Here is a 15,626-nt window from a genome sequence, read left to right as displayed (position 1 = left end):
CAGGGAATTTTTCAGACATGGGAGGGACCATTTTTTAAATTTTGACAAGTAACTACAGTATAAACTGCAAAATCAGCTGCTGGAATATGGAGGCATAAGGAATTCCCTGCTCCCCCACGGAGACACTCCTTCTTGGGAAGAGGCAACAGGCTTTCCCACTGCACAATGGTTCCAATGCAAGAGTTCTATTAATGTAACAACATATGTGATAAGGCTCGGAAGGCAACAGTCAAGTAAATACAGCTGCAACTTTCAGTTTGTTTATTCTAACTATTTAAAAAAAAAAAATGGTTTCAGGATAAAGCAGCCAAGTCTGAGTCCACTAAATGCAGAAGAATGTATATGATGAACTGACTTTGCTTCATTATTTTCTGTAAACTTGGAGCTTCTTTCTCAACACATACTGAATCTCCCAACTAGCCACAGATTTGCTTTCAATAAGGTAAAGAGGTAAGAACTGTAAAAGCTTCTTTAAGCACTACTTTTACCTGCAGTTTATAATGCTTTATAACCCATTCATCAGAGACCCATGAAAGAAGAGAGAGAAGGATTTTCCTCCTCTTTATTCCTCCGCTTCATGGCTCTTTTTTTAAATGGGATGACCTCTTTCTTCTCCCAAATGCTGTCCCATTTCAGGACAGAAGAAGGGGGTCAGCTCCGAGGCTCAGGGAGTTCCTGGACTCACGAGTACTGGAGAAGAGTGAGCATCAGCCACAGTCACTCTGTCCCGCAGTAGGACAATGAAGGTGATCTGATGTGGTGGCAGAGGTTAAGCTGGGGAGAGCTGGACACTTACTCTGAGAGCACAGTTGACTGGGTTAAATAAAAGACAATCCTTCTCCTGGCTTCTTTCCTCAGGAGAGCACCAAAGGCGAAGCCGGGTCCGAGTGAATGTGTGTAGGGAGGGAGCAGCTGGCCCCAGCTCAGGGATCACACAAATCACCACTTCTGCTTTTACCATCCGCTCTCACCCTGCCTGTCCTGCCCAGCCAGGGGTTTCTCCAGCCAGGACATAGCTCTGCTCAGGAGATTTTCCTTTCTGGATCCCAGCAGAGGGGAAGTTCCTGCCAGTCTCTCACAACACCATATTCATACAAACAATGCAAAGCTGGAAAATGTCGAGGTGCCAACTGCAGCCACTTGACTTCTATAATAAGACTTCACATCAGTTTGCTCGAAGGCCACTTCTCACAAACAAGTTTATTGCTCCCTAATCTCTTCAGGATACGCAGGCCAGCACCAGGAGGAACAAAGAGAAATGACTCAAACTTAACAAAAAGTTCCACTAACCAAGATTTCTTTCAAAGGACACTGACTCTTCATTGTAACAATCCATCCCCTTCCCCTACAGTACAAGGGAATAATAAAATTGTCTTTTTGTTTTCTTGGAAGGTGAAGAGTAGTACCCAAGTAGAGCACAACAGCACTGGGCCGTTTTCCTCCCCTTCTGCATTTTACAAACATCCCAAAATGGCACATGGCTTGAGCTGACCATGCTGGATCACAACTCTGCCAGGTCTCCACCTCCCAAAAACGTGAGCAACTCTTCTGCCTCCAGGTACTCCCAGAGCCAGCAATGCTTGTTACCAGCTCACACAAGTCAGTGTGTATGGATTTCAGAGGATGTATAAATTTCCTGATTCACATCCACCACACAAACCAGAAGATCAGATACCTACAGGAGAAATGCAGGGAATTCTGCAGGGCTTTGAAGGAGGGAGCCTGTTTGGACACAAGTTCCCAAGTGACCTTCCCAGTAAGTCTGACTCATTCACGCCTGCTCAGGGATAGCTGCTTTTCACATTCTGTCTCAGGAATAGAAATACAATTTTTGAACTTTGTCTTCTTCCTCCTCTTAGAAGAAATGAGCTATTTATGACAAAGAGAAAAAAGCAGCAACTAGTCCTTGAGGATTTTGTTCCCTAGAACAACATTACAAATTAATACTCTGGGATGGCTATAATCAGATGCCAACCACGATGGACACAAGAAGAAGTTAATTACAACTTTTTGTGAAAAAAAAATTAAGAAAGAGGTATGACAGGAAATTCTGTGGAAATTCCTTGGAAATAAACAGTTTCTTATTGCAAAAAATTAGCCTTAAATGCTGCTTGCCTAGCAGAACACACTTCTCCAAGAGGGATGTGCATTTTCAAAGAGGACAACTAAGAAAGGAAACAACAAATAGTCTAAGAAATATTTTAGCTTTATTATAATCATTAACAGATAAACTTTTTTCTTTTTTTTGTTCAAGAGAAAAGGCGAGATTAAAGGCCATTTTTAAATACCACTCTAGCATTCTGTAATTTACCCTAACAAAAATCCATCCATCCACTATATCACCTTTTGCCAGTCATATAATTTATTTACAGGCAGACAAAAATAGTGACATCTGTGTTATAAATAAACCAGACAGAACTACAGCCTCATTGTAGCTACACAAACAAAGCACAGACTAAACCTCTGCCATCCCAGCCTGTCTCCCTGGGATGTGCCAGTCCCAGCAGAAAACTCCATGGAAGGAAGCAGTATCAACATCAAGTGCTCAAATTCTTTCTACTCCTTCCTCCTGGTCCCAGGCTCCAACAGAGTACTAGGTAATATATTTACCAGTTTCTTGCTTTATTTCCAAATGGGATATTGTAATCCTCTTTTCTAGGGTACAGTGACTCAGCCTGGGTTCTCGCAGTCCACAGTGCTGACTTAATGTCTCCTTTCATTTTTCAGAGTTCCTGCCTTCCTGAAGTCTGATGGTATCTGGCCACAAGCCATCCTCAAAGCTCATCAGTTCTCCAGCACTGGTTTGTATCTATTGCCCAAGACTTGCCCTCCCTGAAGCCCTTTCCCATCAATAAACCTTCTGCTGCCTCTTTCTTACCCATTTCTAAGGACAGAAAACAAAGGCTTATCTGCACATGGCTCCAGACATCACAGACCTATGAGAAAATGCATTTCTGGAGAGAATATTTTCTTTTAGGAAGCAAACTCACTAGCAGAAACAAAGTCCAATCACAGCAAAACAAAAATGAAAACAAACTCTACCTAAGCAACTCAAAAACCCAAAAGGATTTAGACAGGAGTAGACACAGTGCTAATTGTAAAGTTGGATCAAGTCCCTCATGGCCTTATCCGGTTGAGTTTTGCAAACAGAAGCCTCACATGCCTCCACTGACAAGTGTGCCTATAGATCTTGGACACAGCCCCCAGCACCAGTTTAGGCTGGGAACCCACTGGCTGAGCAAGAGCCCTGCAGAAAAAGGCTGGTGGAGGGGATGGCGTGCACAGGCTGAGCATGAGCCTGCAGTGAGAGCTGACTACAAATAAGGCAAATGATGTCCTGGACTGCCTTAGGAGCAAGGCCAGGAAAACATGGGAAGTTGTTATCTCTCTGTCTGACATTGGTGGGGCTGCATCTGGGTTCCTGGGACCAGTTTAGGGCCTTCTCTTCAAAAAAGTGATGGGAACAGACGATTCAGAGATGTAAAGGAGGGAAATCAGAAAGCTGGGATCAGGATCAGGCAGGAGGAGACACTGGCTGGCCCTGGATAGAGAGGGGAAGGCAAGGGATGGGCTAAACACAGCCTGCAGCTCTTGGAAGTGCAGTTACAGTGACAATGGAACCAAACTGCAGCTTGGGAGGGATAGGCTGGAGGACACGGAGGGAAATAGAGCCTGTGAGAGGTCACCAAGAGAGGCTGGGCAAATTCCCACCCTTGGGGAAAGCCAGTGCTGATGTGACCCAGTGTTAGAAATAGAATTCCTACAAGTGAGATGTTGGATTAGAGACCTCCCTTCCTCCCAACACTGGGAGGCTCTCTGATCTGTCCATAAATAGTCTAGCAAAGGATAAGCATAAGAACTGAAATTTCCACCTCCTGAAATAGAAGTTTACCAACACTCTTCTCCCCTGCCTTCCTGGCCAACATCTGTTCGTTCCACAAAGCACCTCTCATTCATCTCTCTGCTCCCTATCACCACCTAATCACCTGTTCACCTGCCAGCACTTTTGTTTTCTTACTGGGCCCAGTTATCTCTAACTCTCAGCTCATCCCAAGCCCCAGGTAGAGCCCCACAAGGCACATTTAACTACAGCTCACTGCTGCCACGTGGGAGAGCTCCCATCCCTGCCCTCCACCTCCAGAGGTCCACTGTCACTCTGGGAACCAATTTAGCCCCCTTGGAAAGGCAGCAAACAGACTTGGCTTTGCTGCTGGATAGTACTCTACTGTGTTATGAATTAAGCAAGCTCACAGAAAGACCTATGGGAAAGAGAAGGGTTGACACAGGGTGAGAAGGTAGCAAGAAAAGAAGAAAAAGACCATTTTTTTTTGAATACTGCAGGTGCCCACAGCAGTATTTCACTTGCCTTGAAGCAGCAGCCCCAGAACAGTCATTCCTAACACACTCGGCAGCGAAAGTGCTCCTGCTTCACACCGGGCAGAGGCTCATGGACCAAAGCCTCGTCCATTTTTCCAGTTGTTCTACCCGGAGCTCTCATCCCTCCCTGCAAACCCTACCCTGGCTATATCCTTAGTGATCTGGAGAGGGAATTTAGCTGTGCTGTGGTTCCAGACGGTCTCTCCAAACTGCTCGGCCCCGCCCAAGCCATTACTGCACATTATTACCTCATCCAATTCTCCCCCAGGGAGTGAAAAACACACGTTCCAGAGATTTAACCTCTGAGATGTACTTTAACCTGTAACCAGAACGCATTAAATTGTGCCACGATATGTTTTGGAGCATTTTTAATGCTGTTTCGTAGGAAACGGCTGCACTGCTCCTAATTTCAACTTTTTAACTTCCTCACTGGGTCATCTGCTACTAAAATATAGATAAAACTCAAGATGGGCCGTTTTCAGCAAACTGTGAACCTTCTAAATCTGGAGTGACTACACGTCCATTTGGTGTCCTGGCACATCCAATCTTTTGTCAGTTGTTCCAGAGAGCGAGTACAGCAGCTGGGATTTACCAAAAACATACAGCTGTGATACAATTTCCATTTCTTTGGCTACACCTCTGTGATCTTCAGGGTCTTTTCCAGACTAAATGATTCTATCATCTCCTTCAGGCACAGCCCAGAGAGGGTAGGAAACAGCACAAAGATGCACCTTGAGATGGTAAAATCATAAAATCCAAAGCAAGGTAGACTGGTCTGCACAGATTTGTACACAGCAGAACATTGTGGTTCTTCCAACATGCAACAACAAGCATTCAGAGCAATCACACAAAAAATCTCATATAAAACAAGACTTACAATACTTCTCCCCATTATTAAATCACTGCCCTTGCTGTTAATTTCCCCCCTTGTTTACAAAGACATTTTAACTCAGCAATCTAAGCCTGGAAGGTTTATTTTTAAACCTGCTGGTATCTAGCTGCAAATAACTTTCTGCAAATAGACACGCCTAGAGGGGATACAGATTGATTCTCTGATCCAATAAAAAATAAAAAAAAAAAAAGATAAAAGAAATGCCAAGCATCCAAACCTGGGCCTGCTGGAAGGCCTTGAGCCGCCTCTTGAATCGAGATGGAAGAACAAAGTCACAGCCCTTGGAAAGGAAAGCTAGCTCCCCTCCCAGATCTGGGTCTCTCCGCAGAGAACTCTCCTTGATCATCATCCTGGGCAGCTCCTAAGCAGATGTTGACCTTTCCAGAAGGGGCACTGGCACTCTGTAGGAGACCACGTCAATACCAGCACGTTGCTTTCTTGGTTTTGATTTTTTTACAGGCAAAAAATGACAAATGGCTTCAACATATTATGTCTTCTCTCTCTTCACAAGGACAACATCTAGCAATTCATCTCACTCCTGAAGCCAGAGTTCCCTATTTTAACCAATATTCAAAGTGTCTTTCAGTACCACCAGGATCTTCTGCCTTCTTGTAATACTTTAATTGAGAAACATGATCTACAAGTGAATCTATTTCCCTGCTGGCTACATGACAGACAATCTGTCCTTGGCTTGTAATAGGCCAGGGGTGACATGAGAAAGGAAGCACCCACCACCACTACCAAGAGCTCTAAAATTAGATGCTCTGCAGAAGTGGCTAAATATACCATCTTCCCCAATAGTTCCTATTTTGTGTGCTCCAGTGCTGAGACCTGAGGGGCACCCCTGGGTCAGTCAGGCTCAGCTAGAGTTAAACCAGGCTCAGACAAGGGCCCTGCCTGTGGGATGGCAGTGGTTTGAGGTCCCTGTGGCTGAGGTGATGAAGCAGAGGAGCAGCATTAGTTCCCACTCTTGACTGAAGGCTATAATTTTCAAAAAACATCATTTTTTCTTTCTTGCTGGAAAAACCAAATCATCTAGTTCCTTTAATGCCAAGCAATAAGGATGATCATGAAGTCATTCCCAAGCAGCTCTGAAGAAAACAGTTTCCTAAAGACATCAAAATGCATAATTCTTGTTACTCACATTCCCCGTAACTCTCATGAGGCAAAGCAATTCTCAGGGGACAATAGTCTGCTTTTTCTCTGCACAACTTGGAGCAAGCAGACTTCAAATCCTTGCTCCAACTTTGCCTAGGCTTCTTAGAAGTGTGTTCTCCCTCCCTTATCATAAGAATGGTGCTGAACAAGAGCCTAAATCCAATTCTTCCCATACAAAAGAGTCCCATGGAGTGCTTCCTCTACTAGACTGTAAAATGTGAGCCACTCTGCCAGGATGCTACATTCAGTAACACAGAAAAACACCCAATTTCGAGCTAGTAGGGCTTGCTTCCATCAAGGTATTGCATTTGAAATGCAAAGATCTCAGTGAGCCTCACAACAGAAAGATTTTACTGGACATGTGCCTCTGATGTATTTTCCTGGGTTCCTGTAGAAAGCCCTAAGTTAATACAAAGCCCAAATGAGAACAAAGTCTAATAGAGTAGCACAAAGAAGATGGGGATGAAAAAATAACCTCCAAAAAGAAAAAGGCAAGCAGGAATGTTTAAAATGGAACTGCCACCAAATAAAGATCCATATGCAACACATTTGGAACAAATTTGGTTTTTCTTTCTCTGACAATTATTATCTAAACATTAAGGCAATACCTAAAGAGCCCATGAGGCTGCACTGTACTGGGAGTGCTGCAGATCTCATGCAGCAGCATGTCAGGAGGTGATTTATTGTAAATCAACTGTGGCAAGTGATGAATTACTTCATGTTCTGCTTACAGCCTGCAGAGGAAATGAAGCCCAAGGAACATCTCTGACCTCCAGCTGCATCCAGACCAGCTACAGAGACCTTTGACAGACGTATGCATTAAAGAGACACACTAATCTTGCAGCCACTAGTTAAAAATCCAGTACATCCAAGTACTTTTCATGCTTGAATTAACAAATCACAAAGGATCTCAGAAGTTTGGGAGGTTTTCACTGATAACCTGAAAAAATGCAAGTAATCCAGCGGCACAGCTCACTGTGGCTGTATTCCAGTGTTTTGGAATAGCAGGTTTCTAACATGCTACTTTCTATCCTCAAAACACATAAAATGGGTATAAATAAAGATATAGAGTACTATGAGAAATCGACAGTAAGAGGATCTTGTTTCAACAGCTTCAAAGTCACCTGGACAAAACCCACAGCAGAAAAGTCTGGTCTCAACAGCCAGACCAACTGCACAAACCACAAACCCAGAAATTCCTCCTTGCTGTAGGTGACCCAGGTTAAAGGTGAGAGATGCCAGATTGCCTCTCTTAGTCACCTTTCATTCTGAGATACTTTAGATTCACTTAATACTTGTTATTTCAGTAACCATTACCAACAGAAAAAAAAAAAAGCCCCATGCTATTCAGTATTTGTGTTAATAGGTAATGAATAATTGATGTTTGAAATTGTGAATAGCTTAAATGACAGATGTTATCAATATTGGGTCAAAGTAATTTTTAACATATGTAAGATGAAAGTTGATTTTCCAGAAAGAGTTTTATATTATATTTTAGACACATGTTGAGAATACACAATTATTTCAGAACAAAGTTAAAGCAACTGTGACATTATAGAAGCCACTTTTTACAATTAAGCACCTCATGCAAGATCCTTGATAAGAATATCATTACATTTGCAAAACAAAGAAGTACACAAAATATGAGGGGGCAGAATTACAAAGTTGCAAGGTCAACCTTAACTTTCCATGATTCAGAAACAGTTAATTCCACTCTGAGCCTTCTTAGGGCCCCCTGATTTAAGCACACAGCACAGAAATTTTGATGCAAAAAAGCAAAGTGTGTGGCCTTGAAAAATGGTGTTTCAGAGCACAGGGAGTTCAGAACCTTCTGAGAGACCCAGAAACACCCACTCCATCAGTCATTCAGGAGAGGCAGGATTAGACAGACACTACCTAGAGCCCACCCAGAGGAAATGTGGAAACAGGGAACAGCCTCTGGGTACTTCACTCAAGGCTCTACCACTTGAGATACAGCACGATTATAAAGGTGGTCTTATCAACCCCACAGACCCTCTGCTCCCAGATCCACAGACCCTGGCCAGAAATGGCTGGATCACCCATCTGACCTCAGCCTGAGCTATTCCACTTGCTAAGCTAGCAGGAAACAAATATGTTAGTTAGGTTTAACTTATATATAGGCACCATAGTCAGTATAAAGAGGGTTTCAGAATCATACAATAGGAAGTAGAGGTATGTAGGAGAGAGAAATGGGAAGCAGAACTGCTCTTTCTGGATCACTACAACACAAGAAATGCTCTTCAGGAGATACCCAACAGTGGAGGGACAAAAACCGAAAGGGTCTCTTTGTATCAAAGTCTGGCCCTGACCTCTGCTCCCAAAATTATTCATGAACTTTATTCAACAGCTCTTGAAATACAGCACATGAGCAGAACATGCAGCAAAGCCCTGCACCACTCACAATTGATTCTGAAAACACAAGGACCATGTTGCTTACAGATTTTTCTAGGGTTCTTTCACTTGAGCACCACTCCAAGCATTAGCTCAATTTACTTTGTCAAATCAACCAACCTGGACAGCTGCCAGACTAAAGACACATGAAGTCAAAAACATCCACCAGTAACTTCTCCAAGGACTTTGCATATGACATTTTACTCAAAAGTAGCAGTCTTTACCTTCCAACACACCTCAACACTCAGCATTTCTGCAGGTCAGCTCACAGCATCCCACAACAGCCCCATCTCCACCTTCTTCATTGCTTACTGGTCCCAGTTTCCCCCAATTCCCTCAAACCTGGATGCTGGTCCATCCAGGATCCTTATAGCCCTCCTCACTACAGACAAAAATACAGGTAAGTACTAGGGAGCTTGCTGACTTCTAAAAGGCAACTGTACTGCTCTCACTGAACTATTTTTTCAAAACCAACATACTAAAAAATCAGCTTAAGCCAGGCACAGAGAACAGGAAATCCCAAAACAAATAGTTAGGAGGTTTAGAGATAAGCAACGGAAAACTGGATCTCAGAATGGGAAATGTTGGACAGTCTAAAAGTATGCAATGCTTCCTGGCCTGCCCAAAAGAAGTGTGATGCCCTTATTATGTGCTCTGCAAAACTGATGGACTTCTTGAGTATTCATTTCCTACTTTCTAAATATTTGGGTTTTGAAGATGAAGAGGCAAGTAATCCTATTGTTCTCTGTGGAGGATCATAATTGGGTTTATGTTAAAGAGGAAGTCTGTTGCTGGTATAAGTTAGCACAGATTTAACACAGGCCAGCTGAGCCAGAGAACAGCCTGGTCTGAAGGATTCTCCCTCTCCTTTTTCATTGCTTAGCATTTGAGGGATATTAAATCTGTCAAAACCTTCACAAATGAAAGGTATGCTATGTTTTCATCAGTCTCAGAACTCTGGGGTTTCTGCATATGTGGCCAGCTATTTGACAACAGTTTTATGAGCCTTAAGAAAATACAATAAATATTTTGCATAATTGAGGCACACATGTGATATCAACTGAGAATTTACATGCAGCTTCAATTACATCCAGAGTGGTCCAGGAATATGGATATATTCTCTAGATGCTACACCTAGTAAGGAACACACCTATGCCACAAATAACAGCAAACCTCAGGGCAAGTGCAGACCAACAGCCCAGTGCCTTGTGCTCACTGCTGAGGGGACCAGCTGCTTCCACATCCTCTGCCTCCCCAGAACAGCTCTTCTCACCCAGGGTCTTTGGTTCTGGGCATCTGCACAAGGCAAGGGTTATGTGACTGCACGGAGGAGCAGAGCTCTGGGAGCTGTGGAGCACATGTCCATAGAAGGCAGGTTGGGAGCAAACTAACACACAGCTAGGTGGGATCAGGGGAACACAACCTGCCAAGGCACCACGCTGAGAAGCCACTTGGCAGCATAAATGCATCCCATTTACAAGCATTACATAAAATCTGCCACAAACCCAGCGTCACACTTCAAACACATTTTTGTTTGAACTCACACGTTAGAAAATTTTGCAAAATAATGTACAAGGCAAGATTACAAGGGATTACTTTAGAAATTTTAGAGCTGTTTAATTCTACACTCTCTGTGGAAAAAGATTCTTTCCCTTGCTGGAAATACCAGAATATCATTTTCTGAAAGCAAAGTTGCCCAGAGCAACAACAGAAACTCCTGGAAAGCCTGGTCTAAAAGGATCTCAGTACCATCATGTAGGGTAACCAAAACCCATGTATGTAGTTTTTCAGAACTGCATCAAATTTTGGGCAAAAGTGGCCAGTTTTGAAAACAGGCACATTAAGCTCCAACAGGAAGAAGCTGTGAAAGTTCACAGGGAAAACAGAACTAAATCCTCTGAGATTCTGTCCTTTGTCTCACAAAGGATTGGTCTCTTTTGGAACCAGTGATAAGGACGAGAAAAGCTGCTCAGAGATGGGAAAGGGAGAGGTGGAAGAATCAGTTCTTACTGGATGGCTGAGAGGAAGTCCAATATTTGGTCCCAGAAATAAAGTAATTATTTTTACTTATTAAAGTAATTATTACTTCACCCTATTATAAGGGACCCATTTAAATCACAAGCAAACAGTCTACAGAAGCACCAGCAGGAAAGGGTCAAGCTCAAAGGTGAAACTCCATGTCAGGACCTATTTTATTTTCTCATGGGTTTCAGTTTCCTTTTTTTGTTTGTATTTAAATAAAGGCTACATTTCTGCCAGGTTGAATACATCATTCCACACTGCAGCATTCAAAGCACAATGCATCATTTATATATAATTCCCCACACTCCCCCCACATTTTCCCACCTTTGTTTTATTCACTATTCCATCAAAAGTTTGGTTCTCTTACCTTTATTACTTCTGGGGCCTGCTGAATTGAAGCTGGAACAGAGTCTCTGGAAGCAGCCCCAACATGGTTTTTTTGCCCTGCAAGTAGGGACTGTGAAGGAGTTGCTAAAGTTTCCTGGAGAATTTGCATCACTTCCCTCTCCTTGGACAAACTTCCCTTGCCTGTCTGGAATTCCACCAGCTCCTGGGCAAAGTCCTCAATGCTTCCCAGAATACGCAGTAAAAGGGCTTTGTCATCCTCTTCCATTTTATGACCATTGGTTTCCATGATTTTTGACAAAGAAGAAGGGGGATCAGCAGGTTTACTTTTGGGGTCAAGAGCCAGAGGTGGAGCCTGTCTACCCTGCCTGCCAGACACCTGCAGTGAGGCAGGTTCACCCTCCTTCTGAGAGGGTTCCCTCAAAGTACTCTCCATTTTCTGTGAGAAGCACTCCAAGTCCAGCAGCAGTTTGTCTATCTCCTCCTTGTCCACCCTACTGCATGTCTGGGCTCCCTTGGGGACAGCAGCTTGGGCACCACACAACACAGGATCTGACACTGGTTTTAAAAGAGCAGTTTTCTCAGGAGCATCTCCCACCCTGGCCTGCTCTGCTTTAGCATCAGCAGGAAGGTCTGATGCTCGCTCGTAGCTGCACTCCAGGCTCTGCCAGCCCCTCTTCTGCTCTGCCTTCTTCTCTGTCCCTGCTGCTCTGTGCCCATCAGACTCCTCCTCGATGTACAGCGCCTCGGTGGCAGACGTGCAGTCGCAGGGGCTCGGGGCTGGTGACTGAGGTAGAGCATCTTTCACAGCTCTCACGCTGCTCTCTGGAGGGACACCAGGCAGGGAGTTGGAGGTGAAGCTCACAGTACCTGTCTGGATGGACTGGGAGGTGCTTGTCACCTCACCCTGACCTGGTAGGACAAGAGGAACTGCACTTGAGGATGGCAGCTGAATGATATCTTCATACCTGGGTGGCTGCTCATCACCAAATACCAGGGGAAAGGGAGTTTGTTGCAAACCATGGAAACAGTTCACTAGCTCTGCCCAGTCACTTGCTTCTCTCTGCCCCGCTGTCTTCAGCTCAAAGGGCAGCTTTTTCAGGTAGGAAGAAAATCTTGTCATCAGATTCATGTATATAATCTCTGAATTAGCCAGGGGATCATTGCTGTTCCCTCCACCAACATCTGCAGACTTCTTCTTGATACAGTGTTTGATTATGTCTGTGCACTTTTTCAGATCCTCTGAGCACTTGAGCAAGATGTCCAGGCACACTTTAATATCCCCACCAGAAGAACCATCTAGCTTGTGTTTTTCTAAAATCTGGGTAATGAAGCTTTCTTCAGGGAAGGAATGAGGGCTGAAGGGTACCACAGGATTCATGGTGACTTCTGGAGCATCGTTGCTCTCCTGCCATTTCTCCACAGGTGAGGGACTCTGCAAAAAGCCACATGGAGGGCAGTTCTCATCATTGTTAAAGTGCCCATAAATCAAGTCAAAATCAAAGGATCGTCTGCTGAAAGATTCAGACCGAACTTTCCTTCCCTTTCTGTAGGCCACATGACTGGAAGAGTTTTTGAGCTTTTCAAAGGAGAATTCCTTTATTTTACCACTGGCAAGGTTTATTGCCTCACCAGTAATGTCTTTTAAACTGCTGGATGCTTGCACTGAAGAGCCCTTCTTGATTCTTGGATTATTTGGGATGATTTGGTGATAGTCCTCATTTCCAGCCAAGGCAAGACCATTTTCAGGAACAGGAATTTTATGGCCCAGGTTGGTATCTTGGAAACTGAGCTCTGCACAGACACTGTGGTGTGCAACTATGCAGGTGAGTCCCTGTTTGAGGAGCTGGCAGGAGCCTGTGCAGTAGTGCACAGTGTGTTGGGAGTGCTGCTCTACCACCACGCTGCTGTAGCAGTTCACTGAAGTCACCATCAGCCTGTAGGTCGCTGCCATAGCACAGACCACGCTGGGAAGTGAGGCTGCAAAGCTCACCATGAACTTCACAGGGAAAAGCTCACTTTTCACAGCCACACCAGACTGGATGAAAACATTCAAATGTCAATTGGAAACATCCAAACTGTGTGAGGAGCTACTGCTGGAAAGCCCTGGAGAAGTCTGGAGTGGTTTCAGCAGTACAGTTACAACAACTAGTGCAACTTGCATATGGTTTAACTTAAGGCACCTCGATGCTTGTATTCCTTGCAGAAAACCTTGCTCAGCAGAGGTGCAGCATGAGCTGCTCCATTTCCAATCATCCAGGTAGCTTCTCCAGCAGAGGCCATAAAATCCAGTCACTTCTTAGGCAGAAGTGACAAGTCAATAATTTCTTTTCCTCTCCTTTTGGGTGTGTCAGTAAATGGTAGATAATCCAGTAGCATGCACAAATAATCCACAGCGTGCTTGGGAGATTCCTCTCTCACACTGGTGACACAGGTCCCTGCAATAGAAATAAAGGTGACAGTCATTATGATTGCCATGTATTATGCACCCTTGTCTACTACTGAACATCTGGCACCAGACAGAACAACCAGCACAGAGGCCTGCACAAAACAGAGTAGACTGATAGTCTTCTTTCAGTCATATCTACCATATAAGAGCAGTGCTGAGGAGTTGGCCTATATTTATACACAGGCTGTCTGTGCTGCCGTTTTAACAGCTCTATTTTAGCCACTCATTATTTTTTTTTTTATACTTAATTTTTTTTCCTCCCCAGACTGAGCAAAACATTACCTTTAATTCTAGTAGAGCAAAACATTTTGATCCTGTTGTGAATTTCTGCCTTTCATTTTCCAAGGCTCTAAAGATAAGGCAAAGGGCAGTAGAGAAAAGCGCTTTCAGGATTTCCAAGCTCTCTGGATTATAAAAAGCTGTAAAAATCCTGCAGCAAAATAACTGAATGGCTCTAAGAATGCACAGTCTTTAGTAAAGGCCACGTTGGCTTCCATCAGCCTTTCACCAAGGTCTCTGGGACCATAGCAATATATTTTAAGGAGGAATAACTGTTTCGCTTACAACCCATAAATAGCAGCATATTTAATACACTAAATCCACTGCTGCAGACATTGAGGATACTAACATTTGTATAAAGGTTAGGCCCATGAAAACTAGGAGCTGAGTGTCTTACACTTAGCACAGTCATTTCCAGCTGCATTTCCTATCATCATGGTCAGAACTGCACCAGAAAAAAACTCAAAAGCTGTTTAACTTTGTTATGAAAAAAAGCAAATCTCAGATTAAAGAGTTTTGAATTTTAGACATAGCCTCATCTTCCTTAATACGTGAACAATCAAATGAAAACATCCCAGTGAAATTCTGAGCACCCTCTATTCCTGTAAAAACAGAAATCTATGTAATAAAACATTATTATATCACACAGCTAAGTCACTCCACAGCATGGGTTTATTTTGGTTTCTTCAAAGGCAAATATCCAGCACTATGAAAGGCCAAGCCTGCACCTGATGAAAGCACTGCCCTCCCTACAGTTCTATCCTTCCAACTTAGCTCAAAGCCTGGACAAACACAGCACACACAAGACAAGTGCCCTCGGAGTTTGGTGCTGTTGTAGTTACTGATTGGGGATAGCACAAGTCTACATGTTCACATTTTACATATTTTAAAGCCTTAATTTAAAATTGAGTAGCACTGATTCAAGAGTTCAGTGGAATTTGTGATGTGCCATGTCTGCTCATTGCAGTTATGTGGAGTGGCACAGGTAAAGAACCTTTCCCATTTTTTTCTCTGGATTATATAAGGCATTGAAAAGATGGCATTCAGGACGAAGAGCTAACTGCCATGCTGGGCTCTGTAACAGGCTGCCACCTGCCCATCCCAGCTGCGGGCCAAGCAGCTCCTCAGCTCCTCCTGTCCTGGCCTGCTCCCCTCCACACCCATTGGCACTGCCCCAAAGCCCCTCTGGCGTGGGAGGGCCCTCCCGAGGGATGAGCAGAGGTATGAGGTGTGCCCCTTCCCGAGGGAACAGCAGTGGTACCAGCTGTGCCCCTTCCCCAGGGATGAGCCGTGGTACAAGGTGTGCCCCTTGCCCAGGGACAAACACAGGTACCCGGTGTGCCCCAGCCACTGCAGTGAGTCAAGATGCCAGTGGAAAAAGGGCGTGTACAGAACCCTTTTCACACTGTGAGGTGCTCACACCATCACTTGCAAAGGCAGGGAACACACTTCACACCCTCCACTCACTCCTCTCAGGCTTCACTGTCACTGTGCTAAACCCACTGCTCAATCAGATCCACAGTTCAAAAAGAGCTGTTGACTCCCCAATGCCTTCATAGGCTCTGTCAGGAAACTCATGCTAGGCCTCCAAAAAGTCCACTGATTCATGGACTCCCTTCAACACATCAGAGTAAGAGGTCTGCTGTTTTTCCTTTTCTGAGCCTCAAACAAGCCTTCTGGCATTTCCCGATA

General features: G+C 44.1%; 1 protein-coding gene across 5 annotated transcripts in view; it reads right to left on the bottom strand.

Moving 5' to 3' along the window:
* PPP2R3A (protein phosphatase 2 regulatory subunit B''alpha) overlaps nt 1-15,626 on the bottom strand; it is a 56,357-nt gene that overhangs the window by 27,316 nt on the left and 13,415 nt on the right. For 4 of the 5 annotated variants that reach the window (XM_015637707.3, XM_015637708.3, XM_015637709.3 and 1 more), the window contains one exon: nt 11,229-13,644. In XM_015637707.3, the coding sequence (XP_015493193.1) occupies nt 11,229-13,202 (1,974 nt within the window). In that variant the 5' untranslated portion in view covers nt 13,203-13,644. Of the gene's footprint in view, nt 1-5,486; nt 5,634-11,228; nt 13,645-15,626 lie in introns of those variants that run through there. The other variant, XM_015637711.3, reaches the window with a different exon arrangement.

The sequence above is a fragment of the Parus major genome, chromosome 9 (genome assembly GCF_001522545.3).
Source record: "Parus major isolate Abel chromosome 9, Parus_major1.1, whole genome shotgun sequence".
Taxonomy (NCBI): domain Eukaryota; kingdom Metazoa; phylum Chordata; class Aves; order Passeriformes; family Paridae; genus Parus; species Parus major.
Note: the sequence above shows the minus strand (reverse complement) of the source record. Positions and strands in the feature narration are given on the sequence as shown.